This window comes from Ranitomeya variabilis, chromosome 2, assembly GCF_051348905.1.
Source record: "Ranitomeya variabilis isolate aRanVar5 chromosome 2, aRanVar5.hap1, whole genome shotgun sequence".
In the NCBI taxonomy this organism is placed as follows: domain Eukaryota; kingdom Metazoa; phylum Chordata; class Amphibia; order Anura; family Dendrobatidae; genus Ranitomeya; species Ranitomeya variabilis.
This window is the reverse complement of record NC_135233.1, coordinates 735,603,586-735,626,674: the sequence shown is the minus strand read 5'-3', so window position 1 is coordinate 735,626,674 and position 23,089 is coordinate 735,603,586. Positions and strand designations below refer to the sequence as shown.

The 23,089-nt window shown below is 40.7% G+C and overlaps 1 protein-coding gene across 1 annotated transcript in view; it reads left to right on the top strand.

The window, feature by feature from the left end:
* NR2E1 (nuclear receptor subfamily 2 group E member 1) overlaps window positions 1-23,089 on the top strand; it is a 165,933-nt gene that overhangs the window by 7,065 nt on the left and 135,779 nt on the right. Inside the window, exon 2 of the mRNA XM_077289602.1 lies at window positions 11,112-11,257. Within this exon, the coding sequence (XP_077145717.1) occupies window positions 11,112-11,257 (146 nt within the window). The remainder of the gene's footprint in view (window positions 1-11,111; window positions 11,258-23,089) is intronic.

The window sequence follows — 23,089 nt, the reverse complement described above, 5'->3', positions numbered from 1 at the left end:
TATTGTTTGGGATTTGCCACATATTTCTATTTATAATAAAAGGAGTAGTTGGTCTAAAATAGAGCTGAGAGGCACTAACAAGAAGCATGCATTATAAGGGAAGTGTAATTCACCATTTTACCTATAGAGGCCACTGCAGGGGAAGTGAGATGTGACATCAACTTGCCCTAATAAAATTGCTTGTCAGTTGTCAGACATTTTGGGGATAAAATGAAAAAAAAAGTCAGAAATGGTTCTGAATACTATTCACCACATCAAACTGACATTACAGCTAAAATATTTATTGAGACTGATTACAACAACACTTAGGCAGAGCACACATGTGCAGAATTGTCCTGTTATTGTACAAAGACAAATACGCAGCAAACGAACAATATGAGAAGGTCCATGAGGAGAGACCTCCAGCACCAATGGGAAAATGTTAAAACATACAGTGCAATTAAAAACATGGTGAGAAAAAAAACAAAAAAGACAGAAAAGATTAAGCCTAAGCTTATGGATCCTTAATCTTTTCTATCTTTTTGTTTCTTCTCACTATGCTTTTAATTGCACAGTAAAAGTTATGTTTTAGCATTTTCCCATCGGTGCTGGAGCCCAGGCCTCATGGAGGATCCTTCTTCCATTTCTAACTTGGATACCAGCCTACAGTGTTCACGTTCCTACACTCCTTGCGCCACACCCTGACCAAGCAAGGTGCACCAGGGTTCCTAAGTGAATACAAGTGTGCATTAGTTTTAGGGGCCTATTCACATTATTAACATGACAATCAAAAAAACAAATAGTAAGTGATTTTATGTCTCTACTTCATAATGGGAAAAGCAATTCAAGTTTTTCCAGGTTTCAGATATGGATGCCATATTCTCGGGAGAGGTGACCAATATCAGGTCAGTGAAGGTCCTACACCCCCCTACCAACAGGTGCTACTAGCTCCAGTGGTGGCCAGATGCAAGAAGTGAATGGAGCCACAACAGAACAGCTCCTTTCACTGTGTAGTGGCCGCAACTAGGTACTACGATTCAGCTCCTATTCACTTTAATAGGAGCTGAGCTGTAGTAGGAGACAGCGGCTCCTGTAAAGTGAAGGAAGTGGCTCTGTTTAGTGATTACATCTGGCTGCCACTGGAGCTAAAAACAACTAATCGGTGGAGGTGACCCCAAAGATCTGGTATTGGATGCCTACAGTAGAAAGCTGTTTTATAAACATATAAATCAGAAAAAACAAGAACGTTTATCTTTGTCCAATTACTGAGCAACTTGACCACTTGCCCTTTCCATATAAAGCTGTGGCAAATATTGTGTACGTGGTCTTCACGGGCAGGACTTGTGTACAAAATGGGAGGCCGAAAAAAAACGCTCTGCAAGGACATTCCAATGGTCTTGTATGTGGTTGTGTGGCACGCTGTGTTACCCTAAAAGAAGTGCGATGTTTTAACCCCTTCATGCTGCCGCCAATTTCTGTTTTTCCTATTTTTCCTCCCCTCTTTCCTAGAGCCATAACTCTTATTTTTCTGTACACATAAACATATGAGGGCTTGCTTTTCGTGGGACAACATTTTATCGTACTTAGTGTACTGGAAACAGGAAGAAATTCTGAAAAACGCAATTCTGACATTGTTTTTTTGAGAATTATGTTTACGGTGTACATTTTATGTTAAAAATGACCTTGCAATATGATTCTCCTCATCAGTATGATTATGACGATGCCCAACATGTCCAGTTTTTTTATTATTTTAGTGGTGAAAAAAATTCAGAAGTTTGCAAAAACATTTTTGGGGATTGTGTCACCATTTTCTGAGACCTTTAACATTTTTATGTTTTGCCAATGGAACTGTGTGATGGCTTATTTTTTTGCGGGGATGGACAATTTTTTTATTAATACCCTTTTGAGATAGATGCGACTTTTTGATCGCTTGTTACAGCATGCTTTGTGGAATTGGGGAGACGAAAAAAATCATAATTTTGACGTTCTTTAATTTTTTTCACTTATGGTGTTTACAGATTGGGTCGTTTTTACATTTTGATAAATCCGACTTTTCTGAAAGTGATGATCCCACATACAAGTATTTTTTAATATCTTTTTTTTTTTCAATGAGGAAAATGGGGAAGATTTTAACTTTTTTTTTAATATTTTGTAAAACATTTTTTTTACTTGTCTCTGTTTTTGTTAGTCTCCTTAGGAGACTTGATGATGTCTTATCGCTTGTGCTATCACAGGAAAGCCACAGCATCGCTGCATATAGTAGAAATCATGGACTCCTTTGAAGCCTGGCCACAAGCAGGGTTTAAAAGAAGCTCCTTAATCACAGACACGGGAGTCATCAGTGGACCCCCAGCTGTCATCACAACCTATCAGTGACGGGTGATCCCGTCACAAGGGCGTTGATGGGTGGAGAGAATGACGTGCACGCATGATCAGAGGTTGACAGCGACATTTAACAGGTTAAGGGTATGTGCACACGCTGCAGATTTTGCTACGGATCCGCAGCGGATTGGCCCCTGCGGATTCGCAGCAGTTTTCCATGAGTTTACAGTACCATGTAAACCTATGGAAAACAAAATCCGCAGTGCACAAGCTGCGGAAAAAAAAACGCGCGGAAACTCTGCGTTGTTTATTCCGCAGCATGTCAATTCTTTGTGCGGATTCCACAGCGGTTTACATCTGCTCCTCAATAGGAATCCGCAGGTGTAAATCCGCACAAAAACCACGGAAAAACCAGGGTAAATCTGCGGTAATTCCACTGTAAATCTGCAGTGCGGATTTCCTGTGGATTTACCAAAACCAGTGCGGAAAAATCCGCACACCTTTCCGCAACGTGTGCACATACCCTAACAATTGCGTACGGAGCACAGCTTCACCCACGATTATTAGCGGCAGGTCCTGGCTGTAATACACAGCCATCAACTGCCAGGTATAGACTGTGTGAGTCCGTTCCATACATCCGCTTTTGACTTGCGTCGTACATGTACGATGAATGTCGTGAAGGAGTTAAGGAGAAATTTTGAGAGAAAAAGACATTGACTACAAATAATAACAATAATAATAATAAGTACCGTACTTCAAATTGCCTCTTGAGAATTATTTTTTACTTTGTCCACCAGTATTTACCTTGATTGGAAAATGTTGCCCCTGAAATTCTTCTACAATATCTGCAAGTAACGTGGATTTTGCTGCAGAAACACTAAAGATACACTGAAGAAAAGCCACATAAAATCCAAAACATGTGCATTAAACCTTACAGAAGCTAGTGGATGATTACCCTTGTAGATGTGTAGTCCCACATAGCGTTTGTACCAAGCAACAGGGTAAACTTGCGCCAACTTAATTACTGCTGAGTATGAAAATGCCCACAATAGGTATACTAGGGAAATAAAAAGTGTACAAGCGTTACATCTCGATAAATAAAGAAAAATAACTATGGTAAAACATACATTACACAGTAAACCTTTACTTTTAGTTCACATCGGTGAATATATTACTATGGTGCAGATTATTTTGTGTACGTGTAACTCTAACATATGTGTTTGGCACCTAAAAAACCAAGACCTGATATAGTGAAATAAAAAAATAAAAAGTATGGCTGTCACAACTACGAATTAATGAGCAAAAAGAAACTGTCTGATCATGTGAACACGGACATCACAAAAAGTTCACTGCGTATTTCACTGCGTATTCACTTGCTACTTCCAATAGGTGGCACTAGATTTCTGGTCCTCTTCCTCTCTGAAGAGACAATTTGCATATTTCCTAGAGGAGCATTGCAGCTTTAAGTCTCCTCACCTCGACATGCTTAACATGTCACTCTCCGCAAGGAGAAACAATACTTCTTGGATCCCAGTCAGACGCCTCTCAATCAGCCAAACCAGATCTCCGCTTTGCACTGACGGGGGCAGTACCCCGAAACACAGTGTCTGCAAATTGAGATTCTGTTTTGGCTTTTATCCTAAGTCATATGACAAGGCTCGTTAAAGAGTCGACATTGACTGTTAGGATTGCTACTTCCAATAGGTGGCACTAGAGTTCTGGTCCTCTTCCTCTCCGAAGAGACAATTCGCACTGCGTATGTGTGAATGTTATATATGCTTGTGTGCAAGTTTGCACTATATATAAGCATGTGTAATGTGTAAATGCGAAAGTTGTTTTATTACATTGTGCCGAATGTGAATATGCGTTAAAGGGAACCTATCACCCCGTTTTTTTCGGTATGAGATAAAAATACTGTTAAATATGGCCTGAGCTGTGCATTACAATAGTGTAGTTTGTGGACCCCGATTCCCCACCTATGCTGCCGAAATACGTTACCAAAGTAGTCGTTTTCGCCTGTCAATCAGGCTGGTCAGGTCGGATGGGCGTGGCTTCTTCCCCCAGATATTGCGTAGTTTTCCGTTGGTGGCGTAGTGGTGTGCGCATGTCCAACGTCCCGAATCCTGCACGGGGGGGTGAAAATAGCAGCGATGTCCGTTATTCCATTGGTGGTCGGTGGGCGCGGCCATCTTCCTTTGGCCGCGCGTGCGCAGAAGCGGCGCTCTGCTGGCCGCGGCTTCAGGAAAATGGCCGCGGGATGCCGCGCGTGCGCAGATGGAGATCGCGGCGGCCATTTTCCTGAAGCCGCGGCCAGCAGAGCGCCGCTTCTGCGCACGCGCGGCCAAAGGAAGATGGCCGCGCCCACCGACCACCAATGGAATAACGGACATCACTGCTATTTTCACCCCCCCGTGCAGGATTGGGGACGTTGGACATGCGCACACCACTACGCCACCAACGGAAAACTACGCAATATCTGGGGGAAGAAGCCACGCCCATCCGACCTGACCAGCCTGATTGACAGGCGAAAATGACTACTTTGGTAACGTATTTCGGCAGCATAGGTGGGGAATCGGGGTCCACAAACTACACTATTGTAATGCACAGCTCAGGCCATATTTAACAGTATTTTTATCTCATACCGAAAAAAACGGGGTGATAGGTTCCCTTTAATTTATCTTTACTTACAAAGGTGGGGCATGACAGATGGGGGGCACAGGCACAAATCCTGCAAGTGTTCACAACTGATAGGACAATTGTTTAGGTCAGATATACTTCTAAATCATTCCAGGTTAATACTTGCATGTTCCTATAAAAAGGAAAGTACTAAACATTAAGGGCACCATAAGACAGGACATCAAAACATACCATACTTTAATCATTACCTTCTTTACATTGCCTTCTTTTTATGTCCCCCCTACTCCATCTTTTTGACCTCCATTTTCTAGTGTTATTGGGGTATCTAAGGCTATGTGCACACGTTGCGGATTTGCCTGTGCAATTTTCCGTGTGGATTCTGCATCTCTTGGCAGAAAACACAGATTTTATGCATTTTTACCCCTGCGGATTTCTACTATGGAATGGGTGCAGAAACGCTACAAATCCGCACAAAGAATTGACATGGTCCTTCTTTTAATCAGCTGCGTTTTCTTTGCAGATTTTTCCGCACCATCAGCACAGCATTTTTTTTTTTGCCATTGATTTACATTGTACTGTAAATCACTTGCGGATCTGCAGCGTTTCTGCGTGGAAAAAAACACTGCAGTTCTGCAGGAAATCTGCAATATGTGCACATACCCTAACAGATGAAGTCTAAATTAAATGGACATTTACAGTATAACATTACAAATTCTATTATTTGAGTATATTTGCTTCAAACGTTTATTTCACTCACGCTGGTCATTGTGTAATACGTAGCTATCGGTTTATTACAATAATCTAGGGACCTCCATAACCAAGTGTGTGGTGTGTTTAACACGGGGGACAGTGCACTGTGCAGGAGTTTCTCTTGGTGCCTCCTTATTGTGTGTTCTATATAATGTACAAATAGCCATTCAGTGCCTGATTACAAGCGCCATATAGTGTGCCTAAAGATCAGTTTTATAGGGTTAAAAAATAAAACTTGCCTAAATAACAATGCTACACAGTACTTCTGCTACCAAACATTGAAAAACGAATGTACAATATAGTGCCTAAATATCAGTAACTCATAACTGGGTCACAATATGGGCAGACCTTGACTGTAAACAGATTTGTGAGCGTCCACTTTTCAACAACCTTTTGAAAATGGGCAAAGTCTAAGCCAGAGATATAGACCAAAATTATTACACTTTCTCAAGTTTAAGATACAATAAATGTATCAAATTTTGGGATTTTAGCACCAAAACAAGATATGAATACAACATTATTGTGAACTTTTGTGAGATTTACATACAGAAAAAATGGTAACAGGACCTCTGATTTCTTGGTTGCAGGGCAATCTTGTTATTGGTTTGTTGAGTGAAGTGTACCATGTTCATATTACAAGTCCAACCTAATGATTCAGTTACAAGCTAGAATCACATATTTCAAAGTTACGTCTTTTGGATGAGCCACAGAGTAATTTTATCTTATGCGACCCAGCTGTGCTTTCTCATACCAATAAAGGGTTATCACTTACACTGTATTTGAGCATAGAAGACCAATCAATGCTCGCAACTCACAAAGACCACACTGGGACTATTTCTGCATGGGTGGTCCAAGTTACTGGTAATGGCTCCTCTATCCTCTATGGAAAAGAAAGCGTTAAGACAGTATTGTAATGAGGTCATCAAGCTCAACAGTAATTGAACCTGTCAACAGAATTTGCAAACTGTCTCACTTCTGGGGTGCACAGCCTAGGTAAACCTGTTTATGACATCAACCTGTAAGCTAATATACACATTGCCATTTCTCTGTTAGATGTGCAGTTGTACGATAACAATATGTAAGATGAGAAGTATTGTACAATTTACAATCAATGCTGGGAAGGCTTTTGAGCCAGAGAATATTATCTGAATGATTCCATCAAATCCAAAATATCATATCCGTGAAGCATGAATATTCAATTTTTACAAAAGTGCATACGGTAAGAATGAATCTTGCTCTAAGTTATCATATTCAAAGCATTATACAAATTTATAATCTAATAGGTAGAATGTTAGTTTTAATTAAACTGTTATACATAGTTTCAGAAGTTATCAGGTTCAGCTATGAAATGAGCCATTGGTAAAAGGGATTTTCCCACGAACAAAAGTTAATTTTAATCAATAGATTCTGGAATAATACTAAGTTCCACAATTGGATGTGTTTAAATAAAATGTTCCTGTGCTGAGATAGTCTTATAAATGTGCCCCTGCTGTGTACTGTGTAATGGCTGTGTCTGACCGTACAGGGACTTGGTCTGATCATACCACAGCCATTACACAGGACATAGCAGAAGTACATTTATAAGATTATCTCAGCACAGGGACATTTTATTTAAACACATCCAATTGTGGAGCTTATTATTATTCCAAGATCTATTGATTGAAATCAACTTTTGCTCATGTGAAAACCTTTTTAATTATTTTGACCTCTAGAATTCAAATCTGACAATGAAAATTGTTAGTTGTCTCTTGTTTCTATGATATCAAAGAGGTTTCCTTTTGATGCTATATTTAATTAAGGCATACAAGTTTCAGTACTTTGAAACATTATTATTTTTGTAAACATAAGGATGCAGAATATTTTGATATGACAATTTTCCGAAATTTATTTCAAGGAAATTAAGCAACCATTCAAATAGCTAAAACATGTCTAAACAATATTGCGAATTATAAACAGTTACAGAAATTAACTACAAAATTTGGTCCTTATTCAGTGACAACTCTTTTTTGCTTGTCTCTTGTACTCCTGAATCGGTTCATCACTTATAAATTGTCCAACAGTAATCTGCAAGCCTTGATGTATTCCATTTTCCTTGATATCTTTTCTCCATAGCCGCAATATCTTGGTGAAATCTCTCACCGTGCTCATCGCTCACTGCTCCGCAGTTTGTTGTAAAAAAAAGTCTAGATGCGAATGTAAGAAATTAATCTTTAAGGACATGTTGAAGCCAAGATCCTTATATGTTTTGAGGAGATTTTCCACCAATTCTTCATAGTTATTTGCTCTTGAGTTTCACAAAAAATGAGTTACTACTAAAACAATGCTACCATGAAGGCTTTTCCTTGCCGTGCAACAAACTGAGAAACTACTCATCTTGAAGAAGCTTATGAATCTGAAGTCCAATAAGGACTCCTTCTTTTATCTTTTCACTCAACCTTGGAAATGTATCAATGAGATACTTGAATGCTTTTGCATTTTTATCCTCTGCCTTTACAAAGTTCTTTATTAGACCCAGCTTGATATGCCATGGTGGTACCAAAATTTTATGTGGGTCAACAAGTGCTTGATACAGGACATTTTTTATCCGTGGCTGAAGTGAATGTCAGAGAGGCCAGTCTCTTTTATTGTTGTGATATTCTTTTGCATGACTATCCAACTCACAAAGTAAGCATCAGTACTTTGTGTATCTACCCTGGAGATCAAGTAAAAAAAGCAGCCACTTTTAATCTACCACAGAGGGGCCACAAATGTTGGTCATAGTTCAGGCACCTTAACAGCTGTTTCATGTTGTTATAGGTTTCTTTCACGTGGTCTGCATAACAAACTGGAATTTAAGGTAGCGCATTGCCATTATGCAGCAAGATGACTTTTAGGCTTGTTTTGATGAGTCGATGAAGAGCCTCCATTCCTCTGGATTATGACATCTTCAAATCTTCCATTAAACTGTTGATGTTGTTGTATGCCACAAGATTGCCCTCCATGTAGACATATTGGAAAAAATCTTTATCACGGTTGTGAAACAATGAAATCCGAATATCACCCGCTAGGAGATTCTACTGTTGTAGCCTGGAACCTAAGAGCTGAGCCAGAGCTGAGACTTACTCTTGGGCAGATCCAAATTTTTGGTTCATTTCACTTTGTGTTATAACACTAAGGTGTGGTTCAGTTGAGTTCTTTTCATGTGAACACATTTGTTCAAATAGCCTTCTGACTTGTCCAGGTGATCTTTTGCAAACTGCAGACAGGTAAAAATGTCCTGTTTAAAAGGCAATGGCTATCTCATTGCAATCTTTCCATATATACCATTGCTGTTCAGTGTTCTCCTGATGGGGACCATGAACACTAATAATAGCTAATGTTTGAGAGGCCTTTAGTTACTTACAAGTTACCTTGGGTTTCTTTTTGACCGCTAAGACTATTATATATTTTGCTCTTGAAAAGATCTTTCTTGGTCAACCACTCCTGAGGAGGGTAATAATGGTGTGGAATTTCATCAGTTTGTACACAGTCTAACTGTGACTTGTTGAATCTAAACTCTGTAGGGATGGTTTTGTCATATTTGCCTGATTAGCAAATAGCCGGAAAAAGGCTTGAGCACCGAAACGCGCGTTGGGGATGGTGGGTTTTGCAGGGCTCCAGGCACTTTCAGGTAAATACTATGATTGTATGATCGGATTTGGATATTTTTTTCACTGGTCTCTAGTGCCACAGCCTTTTTGGAGTCTGTTTGCTCTGGTGTATATACTTCTATTTTGGATTCTGTACTATTACCAATATCAGGTACACACTAATTATGGAGCAATCTATTTAATCTTTAATGCTCATACACCTGTTGATGCCTGGTGCCTTCTTGTAATCCCATCTATTTTTGGCTTACCTCTGTCACATCCCTGTATTTTATGGATTTGATTATAATAAAGTTTGTACATTTTTTATTCATTGATTCCTGGTGGTGCGTGTTCTCTATTTGAGTTTCGTAATTTTGGCACTGAATCTATGCTTTTCCTTTCCACATTTAATTTGTCTTTTTGTGGATATTGGCCTTGTATGTATAGGTTTTACTTTAATACCTGTAAACATGCAAGTAATCTTATTTAGAAAAAAATCTGGTGGCCTATTTAGAGGTGTAACTACTTGTATTTTCCTTGAGCATCTTTACTTGTAACTTTGTGCTTTGTTGTTCCACTGATATTTTGTTAAAAAAGTGTGAAATTAACAACTGCGTGTAAGGCTACTTTCACACTAGCGTTTTTTTGCATACGTCGCAATGCGCCGTTTTGGTGAAAAAACGCATCCTGCAAAGTCGTCTACAGGATGCGTTTTTTCCCCATAGACTAACATTAGCGATGCATTGCGACGTATTGACAAACGTCGCAACCGTCGTGCGACGGTTGCGTCGTGTTGTGGCGGACCGCCGGCCGCAAAAAACATTACATGTAACGTTTTTTAGCGCCGACGGTCCGCCATTTCCGACCGCACATGCGCGGCCAGAACTCCGCCCCCACCTCCCCGCACCTCACAATGGGGCAGCGGATGCGTGGAAAAACAGCATCCGCTGCCCCAGTTGTGCGGCGCATGCACAGTATGCGTCGGTACGTTGGGCCGACGCAGCGCGAGGGCCCCGTGCCGACGCTAGTGTGAAAGTAGCCTTAGCTGGTGGGGGGGTGTTCTTGTACACTATGACATTGCCCAATCAGTATCTGCCAGACTTTTACTCATTTGACCAGCAGAACATTAACACACCCAGTTATCAATTAGGTAATATACATTATTAAATAAAAAAAAGTACATACACTTATGTGAACATTATGGCTTCATGTGGTGGCTGTATATAGGGACAAAAATGAGATGGAACCAAGGTTTTGTTGAGTAAAGTTTCCCTGATTTCTTCTGCTGGGATGGTTCTCCAAGCTCACATACACAGAGCACAGAGCAATTTCATGGCCACCTGAAAGCAACCTAAAGCTGACCATACATATTAGCTAGTTGTCAGCTGAATGATTGTTCAAACCAAGTTCGCCATACACAAGCATTCCTGTGTTCTCTGAGAGAGCTGCGGCCACCTGCCAACATATGGATCTTCTGTCTGTGGAGAATGTGGAGGTTCCATACACTTTAGATGGTCTGCCAATCCTGCTGAAAATGGCGAGTCTGGCCATCTTTTATCTAACGTGTGTTATGGCCAAAACCCTGCCTTAGCCTACTGATTGACTACCAGAGAGATGATTAAACATTTTATCCTGCTAGCCTAAAGTCAAAAGAATGGTTTAATGTATACACAGAAATAACTCTTGGTTGCCTATAATACTGTGAAGAGTGAGGCGAGTCGGTAATGTATAACAAGACGGTAATGTCTACCTTGTAAAAAGAGATGACGGTAATGATGACCATAGCAAACAAATAAATGATTACTTTTGTTATAGGCCGGATTTTGGATATTCCTTGTAAAGTATGTGGTGATCGCAGTTCGGGGAAGCATTATGGAGTTTATGCTTGTGACGGGTGCTCTGGATTCTTCAAGAGAAGTATTCGGAGGAACAGGACTTATGTGTGTAAATCTGGAAATCAGGTTAGTATTGTGCCATCTCTATATATGTGAACGTGTGCTGTGTTATATAAATGAGCCTATATTAAACTGCTTCACATTGATTTAAACTACAGTCCAAGAGAAATGTATTGTAATGGAGTCCTTGAGCGTTTTTAAGAGAAATGCTTAAGCAAGTGCTTGTTCTTTCATTAGTGACTGAATACAGGTGTGGATATTCTTTGAAGCAATAGCACTGAGGTGGAATGATTTAAGACATACTTGATACGCATAAGTGGGAAACAATGCGATAAACAAGATGAAATCTATAACCAGCTTCAGCCTTTTATAATGTGATTAGAAGATTACCAATTCTGATGGAAAGGGGCGGACTAAAATCTACGAGACATTGTGAACCACCACATTCCTTTATGAATAAAATGATCTTGTTATTGGAGAATTGACTAAATATGGCCTGTTGTAACTTTTACAAATTATGATAAGTGTCTTTAATTATACCCAAAAGGGCCCATCCTTCTAGCAAAAGTTAGATCCGAACTTCAGGGTATTGGGATACTGGTACTGAGATCCCTCTGTGCCTCTCTCCACCCCACCCCCATGTGTTGAAGCACTGGTTTAGCTTAAAGCGTAAGTTCTTGGGATTACTTGCCAAATCTTGAGCTGTCACAGTGAGAGGGACTGCATGGGATCCTGGTCTGCATGTCGGAATCCTGACACCCAGACTTTTGTTCGGACCTGACTTTTGAAGAAAGTTGGATTTGGATTAGGGTACATTAGGTATACTTAGCATTTTTGACAAAAAAAATTAGCCATCAGTCTGTAGTTGACCACTGTTTCTTGGAGCCTTTGGAGCAAGTCTGTTCCAAAAACACCTGAAAGACTCCAAAATTCTTGAAAGACTCTTCCTTTCTATTTCTATTGAAAAATGACTTTGTGAAGTCCATATCCTCAGTCCTTGGATATTTTTTATTTGCTTTAGGTTTCAAAAAGCACCAAGCATTTAGAAGAAGTGACCTGACCATCGTTTGGACTTCTTCTGCTCTGAGCCACTTCTTTAAAATAGAAGTCAATTGGAAGGCTTCAAAAACACCATAAAGATATTTGGGTGGTTTTTGAGCGTTTTGTAAGCTTTTGATAAAGTTTTGGCCTTATAAAATTTTTGGGTCTTATCATTATTAAAACATGAACAAAATACTTCAGGAAACATTAACAAAACACTAGCAAACAAAAAATGCATCAGGATGAAAACAAATGCTAACCAAAGTCACATACGAGGATCATTTCCTGAAGGCTGTTTCTGCTGGAACAACTCATCGTTTGCAACAACGCAATGCATGCCCAAAAAAACACTTTGAGAACATACCATTAGATAATGGTGAGAGAACCTATTTAACGCAAATGATAATCCCTGGCAACAACGCAACGTGTTAATTCGTTAATGCGATAATCCCTGGCAACAATACAACGCATCCCCAAAAAAACAATGTGAGAACATACCATTATATTATGGTGAGAGAAACTATTTACCCACTAAGAAGCAAATGATAATCCCAATACCTCATAAACATATTGGGAATGTTGAACAACATGGTACATACAGAAACATGTACCTTACATTTAAAAATTAGTCATGTAGCTAAGCAAGGGATGGGAGGCATGTACCCCAGATGCTGAGTTCCAATAAATCACTCAGTTTTGGCCAAGGAACTGAGATTGCGCCTTAGTTTGGTAAACTGAATTTCTGTCATAAGCGATGGAGAGATTAGTTATTAAGTTTTTGTACATGATTGGAAATATATTACTTCTTAATTCCAGAAACAGCGCCACTTATGTGTACTGGTTGTGTCTGGTCTAGCAGCTCAGTTCCACTGACTTAGGCTATTTGCACACGTTGCGTATTTTGCTGCGAATCCGCAGCGGATTTGATGCTGCGGATTTGCAGCAGTTTCCCATGAGTTTACAGTACCATGTAAACGTATGGAAAACAAAATCCACAATGCACATGCTGCGGAAAAAAATGCACGGAAACGGAGCGGTGTTTTTTCCGCAGCATGTCAATTTTTTGTGTGGGTTCCGCAGCAGTTTACACCTGCTCCATAATAGGAATCCGCAGGTGTAAAACCACAGAAGGAATCCGAACAAAAACGGCGGTAAATCCACAGTGCGGTTTACCTGCGGATTTTGCAAAAACAGTGCGGAAAAATCCACACACCAATCCGCAACGTGTGCACATAGCCTTAAGTTGTGCTAGGTTGCAAAAATCCAATGGAACTCATGAACAGAAGAAAATAACCATGTTTACTTAATCATGGACAGCCTCTTTAAAGTTTTATGATGTAATAAGGGTGGAGTTAGGCAAATCACTTGCACTAAAGCTCTTTAAAAGCTGTGGATACCAATTGTCCATACTAGAATAGCTTATGATTGCTTATTCTAAACATTAGTAAGAGGAAAACAAAAATAGAGGAATAAATAAAGCCAAAAAAAGGCTTGAGGAGGAGGATGGATGATGAAATATCAAGCATATATTAAGGACTCCATGTAAATATTCATTGATTTGGAAAACCTCAAGGCTAAATTCCCACAATGAGCTTTTGGTGAGTTTTTAACACTGCAGAATTTCTGCACCATTTCTTCACCTATTATTTAAATTAGGTTACTTTGTGGTTTTCCATTGCGTTTTTTTTAGTTAGTTTTTTTACATGCATTTTTATCGCGTTTTTTGTCTCTTGTGGGTGTGTCATGCTTTAAATAAAGCTGCTTTATTTTTTAAACTTCCTGTTGTTTGACCTTGACAAATCTTTACTGACATTCTTAGGTGCGGTTTACATGCATTTCTAATGTGTTTCTGCCTTGAAAACACACCTAAAACAGTTGTGTGTTTTTTACCATCTTATGCAAATTTACGAGGAAAATACACACATAAAACTCAAGGCAAAATTGACATGCTGCAGATTTGAAACCTGCACCGCAGACCAGTTTACGCTGAGCTAAAGAAAGTACAGTGGGCAGAAGATTTCTATAAATCCCATCAACTTTGCTGGAACTGTAAGATGTAGCGTCAAAAATGCACGAAAAGTTCATCGTGGGAACGTAACCCAAAAGCCCTATTTTCTTATAACTCAACTATTTGCAAACTCTTGCCATGTTGTTCATCATGAAGTATGAAAAGGAAAGCTTTCCTTCTTTAACCCTGTGTAATTCTGATTTTTTAATAGATTATTTTGATATCACCTTTTTGTTTTACTAAAGCCTCTATTAGACTTTCCCATGGCATATGCAAAAAATTAATGTAAGCGGATTGTAGTTTTACCAGTCTAAAATGTAAAATATAGAAGACAGAAAGCTAAGTGTTCTTGCCTTTTGAAATATTTCAAGAGCCGTTGAAAAATGACCTTACTGTACTGGTTCTTTGCTGTGTGCTATAAGCTACATGATACATACACTGAGAGCTGTGCTTTTTGCTTCGCTGTAAATCTGATATGTGCTCTCATGTTTCACCCTCAATGAATGTAAGAAGTACTGAAAGAAAAACAGCATGATACGATTGTCAACCATTCATTTTCACAAGTGGCTATATAATAGACTAGTAGATTGACACTACGAGGACAATAATAAGTTATTTAGGTATTTTGTTTAATAAATTATAGGCTTATACAGACTTACAAAAACATACCAAGGTACATCCATTAAAACCATAAAAGTCCACATAAAGTAGAACATATAAAAAGTTCATATATACACTATATGGTCAAATTATTATGACACCTTCACATTACAGGGCATTTCGTGATATCCTATTCTAATTCCATATACATTAAGATAGAGTTGATCACCCTTTTGCAGCCATAACAGCTTTCACACTTCTAGGAAGTCTTCATACAAGATTTTGGAGTGTGTCTGTGATAATTTTCACTCAATCATCCAAAAGAGTGTAGTGAGGAGAACCCGGCTAACGATTCCCTTTCCGTGTTGGGGCCGGAACTGTCTGGCTGTCACCGTTGTTTCAGGGGGAAGAAATTTCGGACCAGAGCAGTTCAGGACACCTGACTGATGGGGGTGTGTCCGATATAAATAGCAGTCTGAGTGGGAAGACGGGACTCTTGGCGGGGAACGAGCCTGTGAGCAATGAGATGGTTGACTCCCTCTCGATGGACCCATGTCAGCTAGCTGTGACTGCGCATTCGGCTAGTAAGACTGCTGATACAGACTACCCTGAGCCTAGCGAGACATCCACACCGAGTAGTGACCAAGAAGTAGTGCATACCCTGGCTCCGTTCACCACCGCAGAGGTGCCTCTTATTCCCATCCATGCGGTGCCTGCTAAGGACCGGCCTTGCTTGTGGCTGTGTCTGCTGGACTGCGTGCTTCTACTGCGGCCTTGCCTACTGAACTTTCTGCTTCTTCTTCTGTGCCACCGACCATCACCTCTACCCCACAGTGTGCACGGATCAGGAGATCACGTGCTGAAAAACCCAGAGGATTCGTCATCGCAAGGAGAAAGTGCATCACTCATCTACGGGACCGGATCAGAGACATCTCGCGACGCCGTGGAATCTTCCAGCCACCTTCCTCCAGCGCACAGAGACTGATAAGTTAACCTGTTATATTCTATTGCAATTGACTTTCCCTCATCCTCCAATCTACATCCTTCACCCCCCTGCTTGTACCATTACTGTTTCTATATATAAAGAACCTGTTAAATCTTGCTCTGCCTCCTGTGTGTCACTGCATCCTACGCACCTGCTAACATTCTACAAGAGCATCTTTAAGTTTAGACATTTATGTTGGATGAGATGACCTAGATCACAATTTCCTTACAACCTCATTCCAAAATTTTCATTGGTGTTGATGTCAGGGCTCTGTTGTGGTCAGTTAAGTTAACTCACCCAACCATGTCTTTATAGACCTTTGTTGTGCATTTGGGCACAGTCATGGAACAGCACAAAAAAACCTGAGAAAAAAATGCAAATTGGACATATTTTCACACAAAAGCCCAAAAATGTACAGGACAAAATTGTTGCTACCCTCAACTTAATATTTGGTTGCACACCCTTTAGAAGAAATAACTGCAATCAATCGCTTCCTACAAACATCAACAAGCTTCTTCACCTCTCAACTGGAATTTTGAACCACTCTTCTTTTGCAAACTGCTTGAGGTCTCTCATATTTGAAGAGTGCCTCCTCTCAACAGCGATTGTAAAATCTCACCACAGGTGTTCAATGGGATTTAGATCCGGATTCATTGCTGGCCTCTTCAGAACTCTCCAGCACATTGTTTCCATCCATTTCTGGGTGCGTCTTGAACTATGTTTGAGAATCATTGTTCTGTTGGAAGACAACAACATCACCTAGGACACAAAGCCAGCTTTCTGACACTGGATACTACACTGCAACCCAAGATCCATTGGTAATCTTCAGATTTCATGATGTCTTGCACACAGTCAAAGTACCCAGTGCCAGAGGCAACAAAACGACCCCAAAACAGCTTTGAACTTCCACCATATTTGACTTTAGGTACTGTGCTCTTTTCTTTGTAGGCCTCATTCCGTTTTCAGTAAACAGTAGAATGATGCACTTTACCAAAAAGCTCTATCTTAGTCTCATCTGTCCACAAGAAGTTTTCCCAGAAGGATTTTGCTTACTCATCTACATTTTTATCTCGTTTTAGGTATGATTTTCATATTGCCCACACGTGTTACTTGCCACAGGTGAGTTGGAACAAGCATTACATGCTTGACACAAAGTTGTTTAACCACATTTTTAGAAAAGGTGCCAACAATTTTGTCCTGCCCATTTTAGGGATTTTGTGTGAAATTATGTCCAATTCGCCTTTTATTTCTCTGTTGTTTTGTGTTGTTTCAATACAAACAAAAGAAATGAACATGTGTATTACAAAACATCTGTAATTGCAGCAATTTTATGGGAGAAATACTTCATTTTCTGGAACAATTTCAAGGGTACCAACACTTTTGACCATGACATCGGCACAGATTGCTGGATTGTAAGCGTTGCATCAGTGTTACTATGCTCCTCCGAAGCTGGTTCATGGTTAGGCAAAGCTGCTTCTGCATGCAGCATCAGAGAGAGCACAGTTTCGATCAGTGATGCAACAATACAGCTGATCCAAACTGTCAATTAGAAGCGTACCGCTTTCTGGCAAGCATAATTGCCATTGACATGGGAGCATTGTGTTCCTGAAGGAAAGATGCAAAAACCACTTTAATACCTCTGGACTTCCCATAGACTTAAACATCTTGGCAGTCCGGTATTTTACTCTATAATGACATCCTAACGTGTCGTAGCAGAGGAAACCAAAGTGGAGAACTAGACTTCCAATAGAGAAGCCAAATATGGGTTATTACCATCTTTGTTTATCTGATCGCTATATGTAAAGCGTTGAACAAGTGCTATGTATACAGTAAAGGAAGAACTGATACCAGACCCAAATTGGTTCTGTGGTTCAATCAGGAGGCTGAATTTTCTTTGTAACTGAATCTAATATACCAGCCCCAGCTACAGGGAAATCAGCAGAATAAAATATTTGTCAATGTTGAAATGACCCCCAAAGTTCTTTTATGACTTTATGGTGGGCATAATATGTGAAATAAATGAACCTGCATCCCAATGCGCGTTTCACACACTGCTACTTCAGGGGAATATAGCTGTGTATCACATAACCTTCATATACAGCTCTGACAAAAATTCAGAGACCACTGCAAAATGTTCAGTTTGTCTGATTTTTCTCTTTTTAGGTATATTTTTGAGTAAAATGTAAATTGTTCTTTTATTCTATAAACTACTGACAACATGTCTTCAATGTTCCAAGCAATAAGTTTTGTATTTATTTTCTGAGAATGAGAAATGGTCAGAATAACAAAAAGATGCATTGCTTGCAGACCTCAAATAATGCAAAAAAAAACAAAAAAACAAGTTCATAATCATTTAGAAACACCAGGACTAATGTTTTAACTCAGGAAGAGTTCAGAAATCAATATTTTGTGCAATAACCATGATTTTTATTCACAGCTTTCATGTGTCTTGGCATGCTTTCCACCAGTCTTTCACACTGCTTTTTGGTGACTTTATGCCACTCCTGGTACGAAAATGTAAGCAGTTCTTCTTTGTTTGATAGCTTGTGACTATCCATCTTCCTCTTGATTACATTCCAGAGGTTTTCAATGGCGTTCAGGTCTAGAGATTGGGCTGGCCATGACAGGGATTTGATGCAGTGGTCCTTCATCCACACCTTGATTGACCTAGCTTTGTGGCATGGCAAATTGTCCTGCTGAAAAAAACAGTCCAAGGGGACATTGCCTGAGCAGAAGGAGTCAACTGTTTTTCGAGGATAACCTTGTATGCGGCTTGAATCATACATCCTTCGCAAAGATTAACCTGCCCAATTCCAGCCTTGCTAAAGCATCCACAGATCATCACCGATTCTCCACCAAATTTCACAGTGGATGCAAGAAACTGTGGTTTGTACACCTCTCCAGGTCTCTGTCTAACCATTAGATGACCAGGTGTTGGGCAAAGCTGAAAATTAGACTCATCAGAGAAGATTACCTTACTCCAGTCCTCTATCGTCCAATCCTTATGGTCTTTGGCAAACTTCAGCCTGGCTCTCCTTTGCTTTGCTTTGCTAGAAAGGCTTTTTTTCTAGCTTTACATGACTTGAGCCCTGCGTCTAGGAGCCTGTTACGAACTGTTCTTGCTGTGCACTTCACCCGAGTTACCATTTGCCATTCCTTTTCTAGGTCACTTGATGTCATCATGCGGTTGTTAAGATGACGGTCATCCTGGTCAGTGGAGATTCGTTTTTGCCCTCTGCCAGTCTGTAGCTTTGTTGTCCCCAATGTCTGCTGCTTGATCTTATTGCAATGGAGTGCCATTTTAGAGATGTTAAGGGTGGAGGCAACATGACGCTCACTATGTCCCTCAGCTAATAAAGCCAGAATTGAGCCCTTCTTTTCCTCACTAAAGACTTTTCTTTTCAATTCCTTTGGCATGGTTAAAAGTTATTTTTTCATAGTAACATAGAAATTAAGGTTGAAGGAAGACTTTAAGTCCATCTAGTTCAACCATAGCCTAACCTAACATGCCTTAACATGTTGATCCAGAGGAAGGCAAAAAAAAACCATGTGGCAAAGAGTAAGCTCCACATTGGGGAAAAAAATTCCTTCCCGACTCTACATACGGCAGTCAGACTAGTTCCCTGGATCAACGCCCTATCAAGGAATCTAGTATATATAACCTGTAACATTATACTTTTCAAGAAAGGCATCCAGTCCCCTCTTAAATTTTAGTAATGAATCACTCATTACAACATCATACGGCAGGGAGTTCCATAGTCTCACTGCTCTTACAGTAAAGAATCCGCGTCTGTGATTATGCTTAAACCTTCTTTCCTCCAGACGTAGAGGATACCCCTTGTCCCTGTCTCAGGTCTATGATTAAAAAGATCACCAGAAAGGTCTTCGTACTGTCCTCTCATATATTTATATATTAAAATATGATCACCCCTTAGCCTTCATTTTTCCAAACTAAATAGCACCAAGTGTAATAACCTATCTTGGTATTGCAGACCCCCCATTCCTCTAATAACCTTGGTCGCTCTTCTCTGCACCCGCTCTAGTTCAGCTATGTCTTTCGTATACACCAGAGACCAGAACTGTACACAGTATTCTAAGTGTGGTCGCACTAGTGACTTGTATAGAGGTAAAATTATGCTCTCCTCATGAGCATCTATGCCTCTATTAATGCATCCCATTATTTTATTTGCCTTTGTAGCAGCTGCCTGACACTGACCACTAAATGTTAGTTTGTCATCCATCCATACATGTGCTCCATTAATAACCAGCCTTTGTTTCCTATCCCTGAGCCAGGTCTTAACCCACTTAAACATATTTTCCCCTATCCCTATTATTCTCATTTTATGTATCAACCTTTTGTTTGGCACCGTATCAAAAGCTTTTGAAAAGTCCATATAAACTACCAGGGGTGGACATACCGCCGGTTCAACCGGTGCAACCGCACCGGGGCCCAGAGCGGGAGGGGGGCCCAGAGCGGGAGGGGGCCCCCGACGGCGACGCGACGGACATACACGGCAGGCGCAGCATTGTTGTGAGGATCCTGTAATGAGCGGTTCTGCGGTACCCAGTGACTGCTGGTGAAGAAGCTGCCGTGCCCGGAGTCTGCGGAGACCATCTGTCCACAGTCCGGGAGAAGGAGCCAGGGACGCCGGGACCAGGTGAGTATCATATTTACCTGTCCACGTTCCACACGCCGGGCGCCGCTCAGTCTTCCCGTCCTCTGCTGTGACTGTGCAGGTCAGAGGGCGCGATGACGTACTAGTGTGCGCGCCGCCCTCTGCCTGAACAGTCAGTGCGGAGAGACGCCGAAACGGTGAGGACCAGCGGGCAGCAAGAGAGGTGAGTATGTCAATTTTTTTATTTTTATTGCAGCAGCAGCATTTATATGTGGCACAGCGTTATATGGAGCATCTATGGGCCATAATGAATTGTGTGGAGCATTATATGTGGCGGCACAGCTTTATATGGACTCCATATAAAGCTGTGCCGCCACATATAATGCTCCATACAATTCATTATTACCCCATAGATGCTCCTTGCTCCATATTATGGAGCATCTATGGGGTAATAATGAATTGTATGGAGCATTATATGTGGCGGCACAGCTTTATATAGAGCATCTATGGGGCAGTATTCAATAATGAATTTAAAACTACGTCCACTGCATTCCCTTGGTCCAGTCCAGAACTTACCTCTTCATAGAAACTGATCAGATTAGTCTGACAGGAACGGTCCCTAGTAAACCCATGTTGATATTGGGTCATGAGATTATTCCTCTTCAGATACTCCAGTATAGCATCCCTTAGAATGCCCTCCAGGATTTTCCCCACAGTAAAGGTTAAGCTTACTGGCCTATAATTTCCAAGTTCAGTTTTTGTCCCCTTTTGGAATATTGGCACCACATTTGCTATACGCCAGTCCTGTGGTACAGACCCTGTTATTATGGAGTCTTTAAAAATTAAAAATAATGGTCTATCAATGACTGTACTTAATTCCTGCAGTACTCGGGGGTGGATCCCTGGATATTTGTCAATTTTAGTGATTTTTAGATGCCGCCGTACTTCTGGGTTAAGCAGGTAACATTTAATGGGGAATTTTTGTTATCACTGATCATATTGTCTGCCATGGGATTTTCTTTTGTAAATACTGATGAAAAAAGTCATTTAGCATATTGGTTTTTCCGCATCCTCATCCACCATTTCACCCAGACTATTTTTAAGGGGGCCAACACTATAATTTTTCAGTTTCTTACTATTTATGTAATTAAAGAATATTTTGGGATTATTTATACTCTCTCTGGCAATGAGTCTCTCTGTCTCAATTTTTGCTGCCTTGATTTGGTTTTTACAGAATTTTTGTATTTATTTAATGCCTCATCACTACCTACTTCCTTTAATTCTCTAAATGCTTTTTTTCTGTCACTTTTTGCGCCCCTTACAGCTCTATTTAGCCATATTGGTTTCCTCCTATATCTAGTATGTTTATTCCCATACGGTATATACTGTGCAGAGGTCCTATTCAGGATGCTAATAAACGTCTCCCATTTTCTTTGGGTATTTTTATGTCTCAGGATATCGTCCCAGTTAATTGCACCAAGATCATCTCTCATCCATTGGAAATTTGCCCTCCTGAAGTTTAGTGTCATTGTAACCCCTCTACTACACATCTTATTAAAGGATACATGAAAACTTATTATTTTGTGATCACTATTCCCCAAGTGACCCCCAAGCCTTATATTTTATATGCGGTCTGGCCTGTTGGTTAATATTAGGTCTAGCAGTGCCCCCCTTCTTGTTGGGTCCTGAACCAGTTGTGAAAGGTAGATGTCTCTCATAGTTGTCAAAAACCGATTCCATGTTTCAGATATCCCCACCATGTCATAATTATGCTCCAACAACATCAATTCTAATTCGTTCATTTTGTTGGCGAGGCTTCTGGCATTAGTATACATGCACTTTATGTACCTTTCTGTACCTCTATTCTTTCTTAAATTATTAACTGTTCTAACCCCACCCCCCATGCCACCGCCACCCCCAATTCCTTATTTGTGCCCAGCTCTCTATCTTCCCCTCCTATGAAATGAATACCCTCCCCCCAATCCCTAGTTTAAACACTCCAACCTTCTAGCCATTTTCTCCCCCAGCACAGATGCACCTTCCCCATTGAGGTGCAGCCCGTCCCTAGTGTAGAACCTGTAGCCAACTGAGAAGTTGGCCCAGTTCTGCAGGAACCCAAACCCCTCCTTCCTACACCAATTCTTGAGCCACTTATTAACCTCCCTAATCTTCTGTTGTCTCTCTGGCGTGGCACGTTGTACAGGCAGTATTTCTGAAAATACCACCTTGGAGGTCCTTGCTTTCAGCTTGCAGCCTAATTCCCTGAAATCATCTTTAAGGACCTTCAACCTTCCTCTAACTTTGTCATTTGTGCCAATGTGCACCATGACTGCTGGGTCCTCACCAGCCCCTCCCAGTAATCTGTCAACCCGATCAGCGATGTGTCGGCCTCAAGAGCCAGGTAGGCAGCACACCATTCGATGATCCCTGTCTTTGTGACAGATTACCCTATCTGTTCCCCTAATAATTGAATCCCCCACTACCAGCACCTGTCTGGCCTGTACTGCTCTCCTATTTCCCTCCTTACTGTAGCAGTCACTCCTCCGGCTTTCAGAGGACATGCCTGGCTGCAGCAGTGCTACCCCTGTACTGGCACCCCCTCATCTGCCAACTTAGCAAACTTATTGGGGTGTGCCAGATCAGGACTA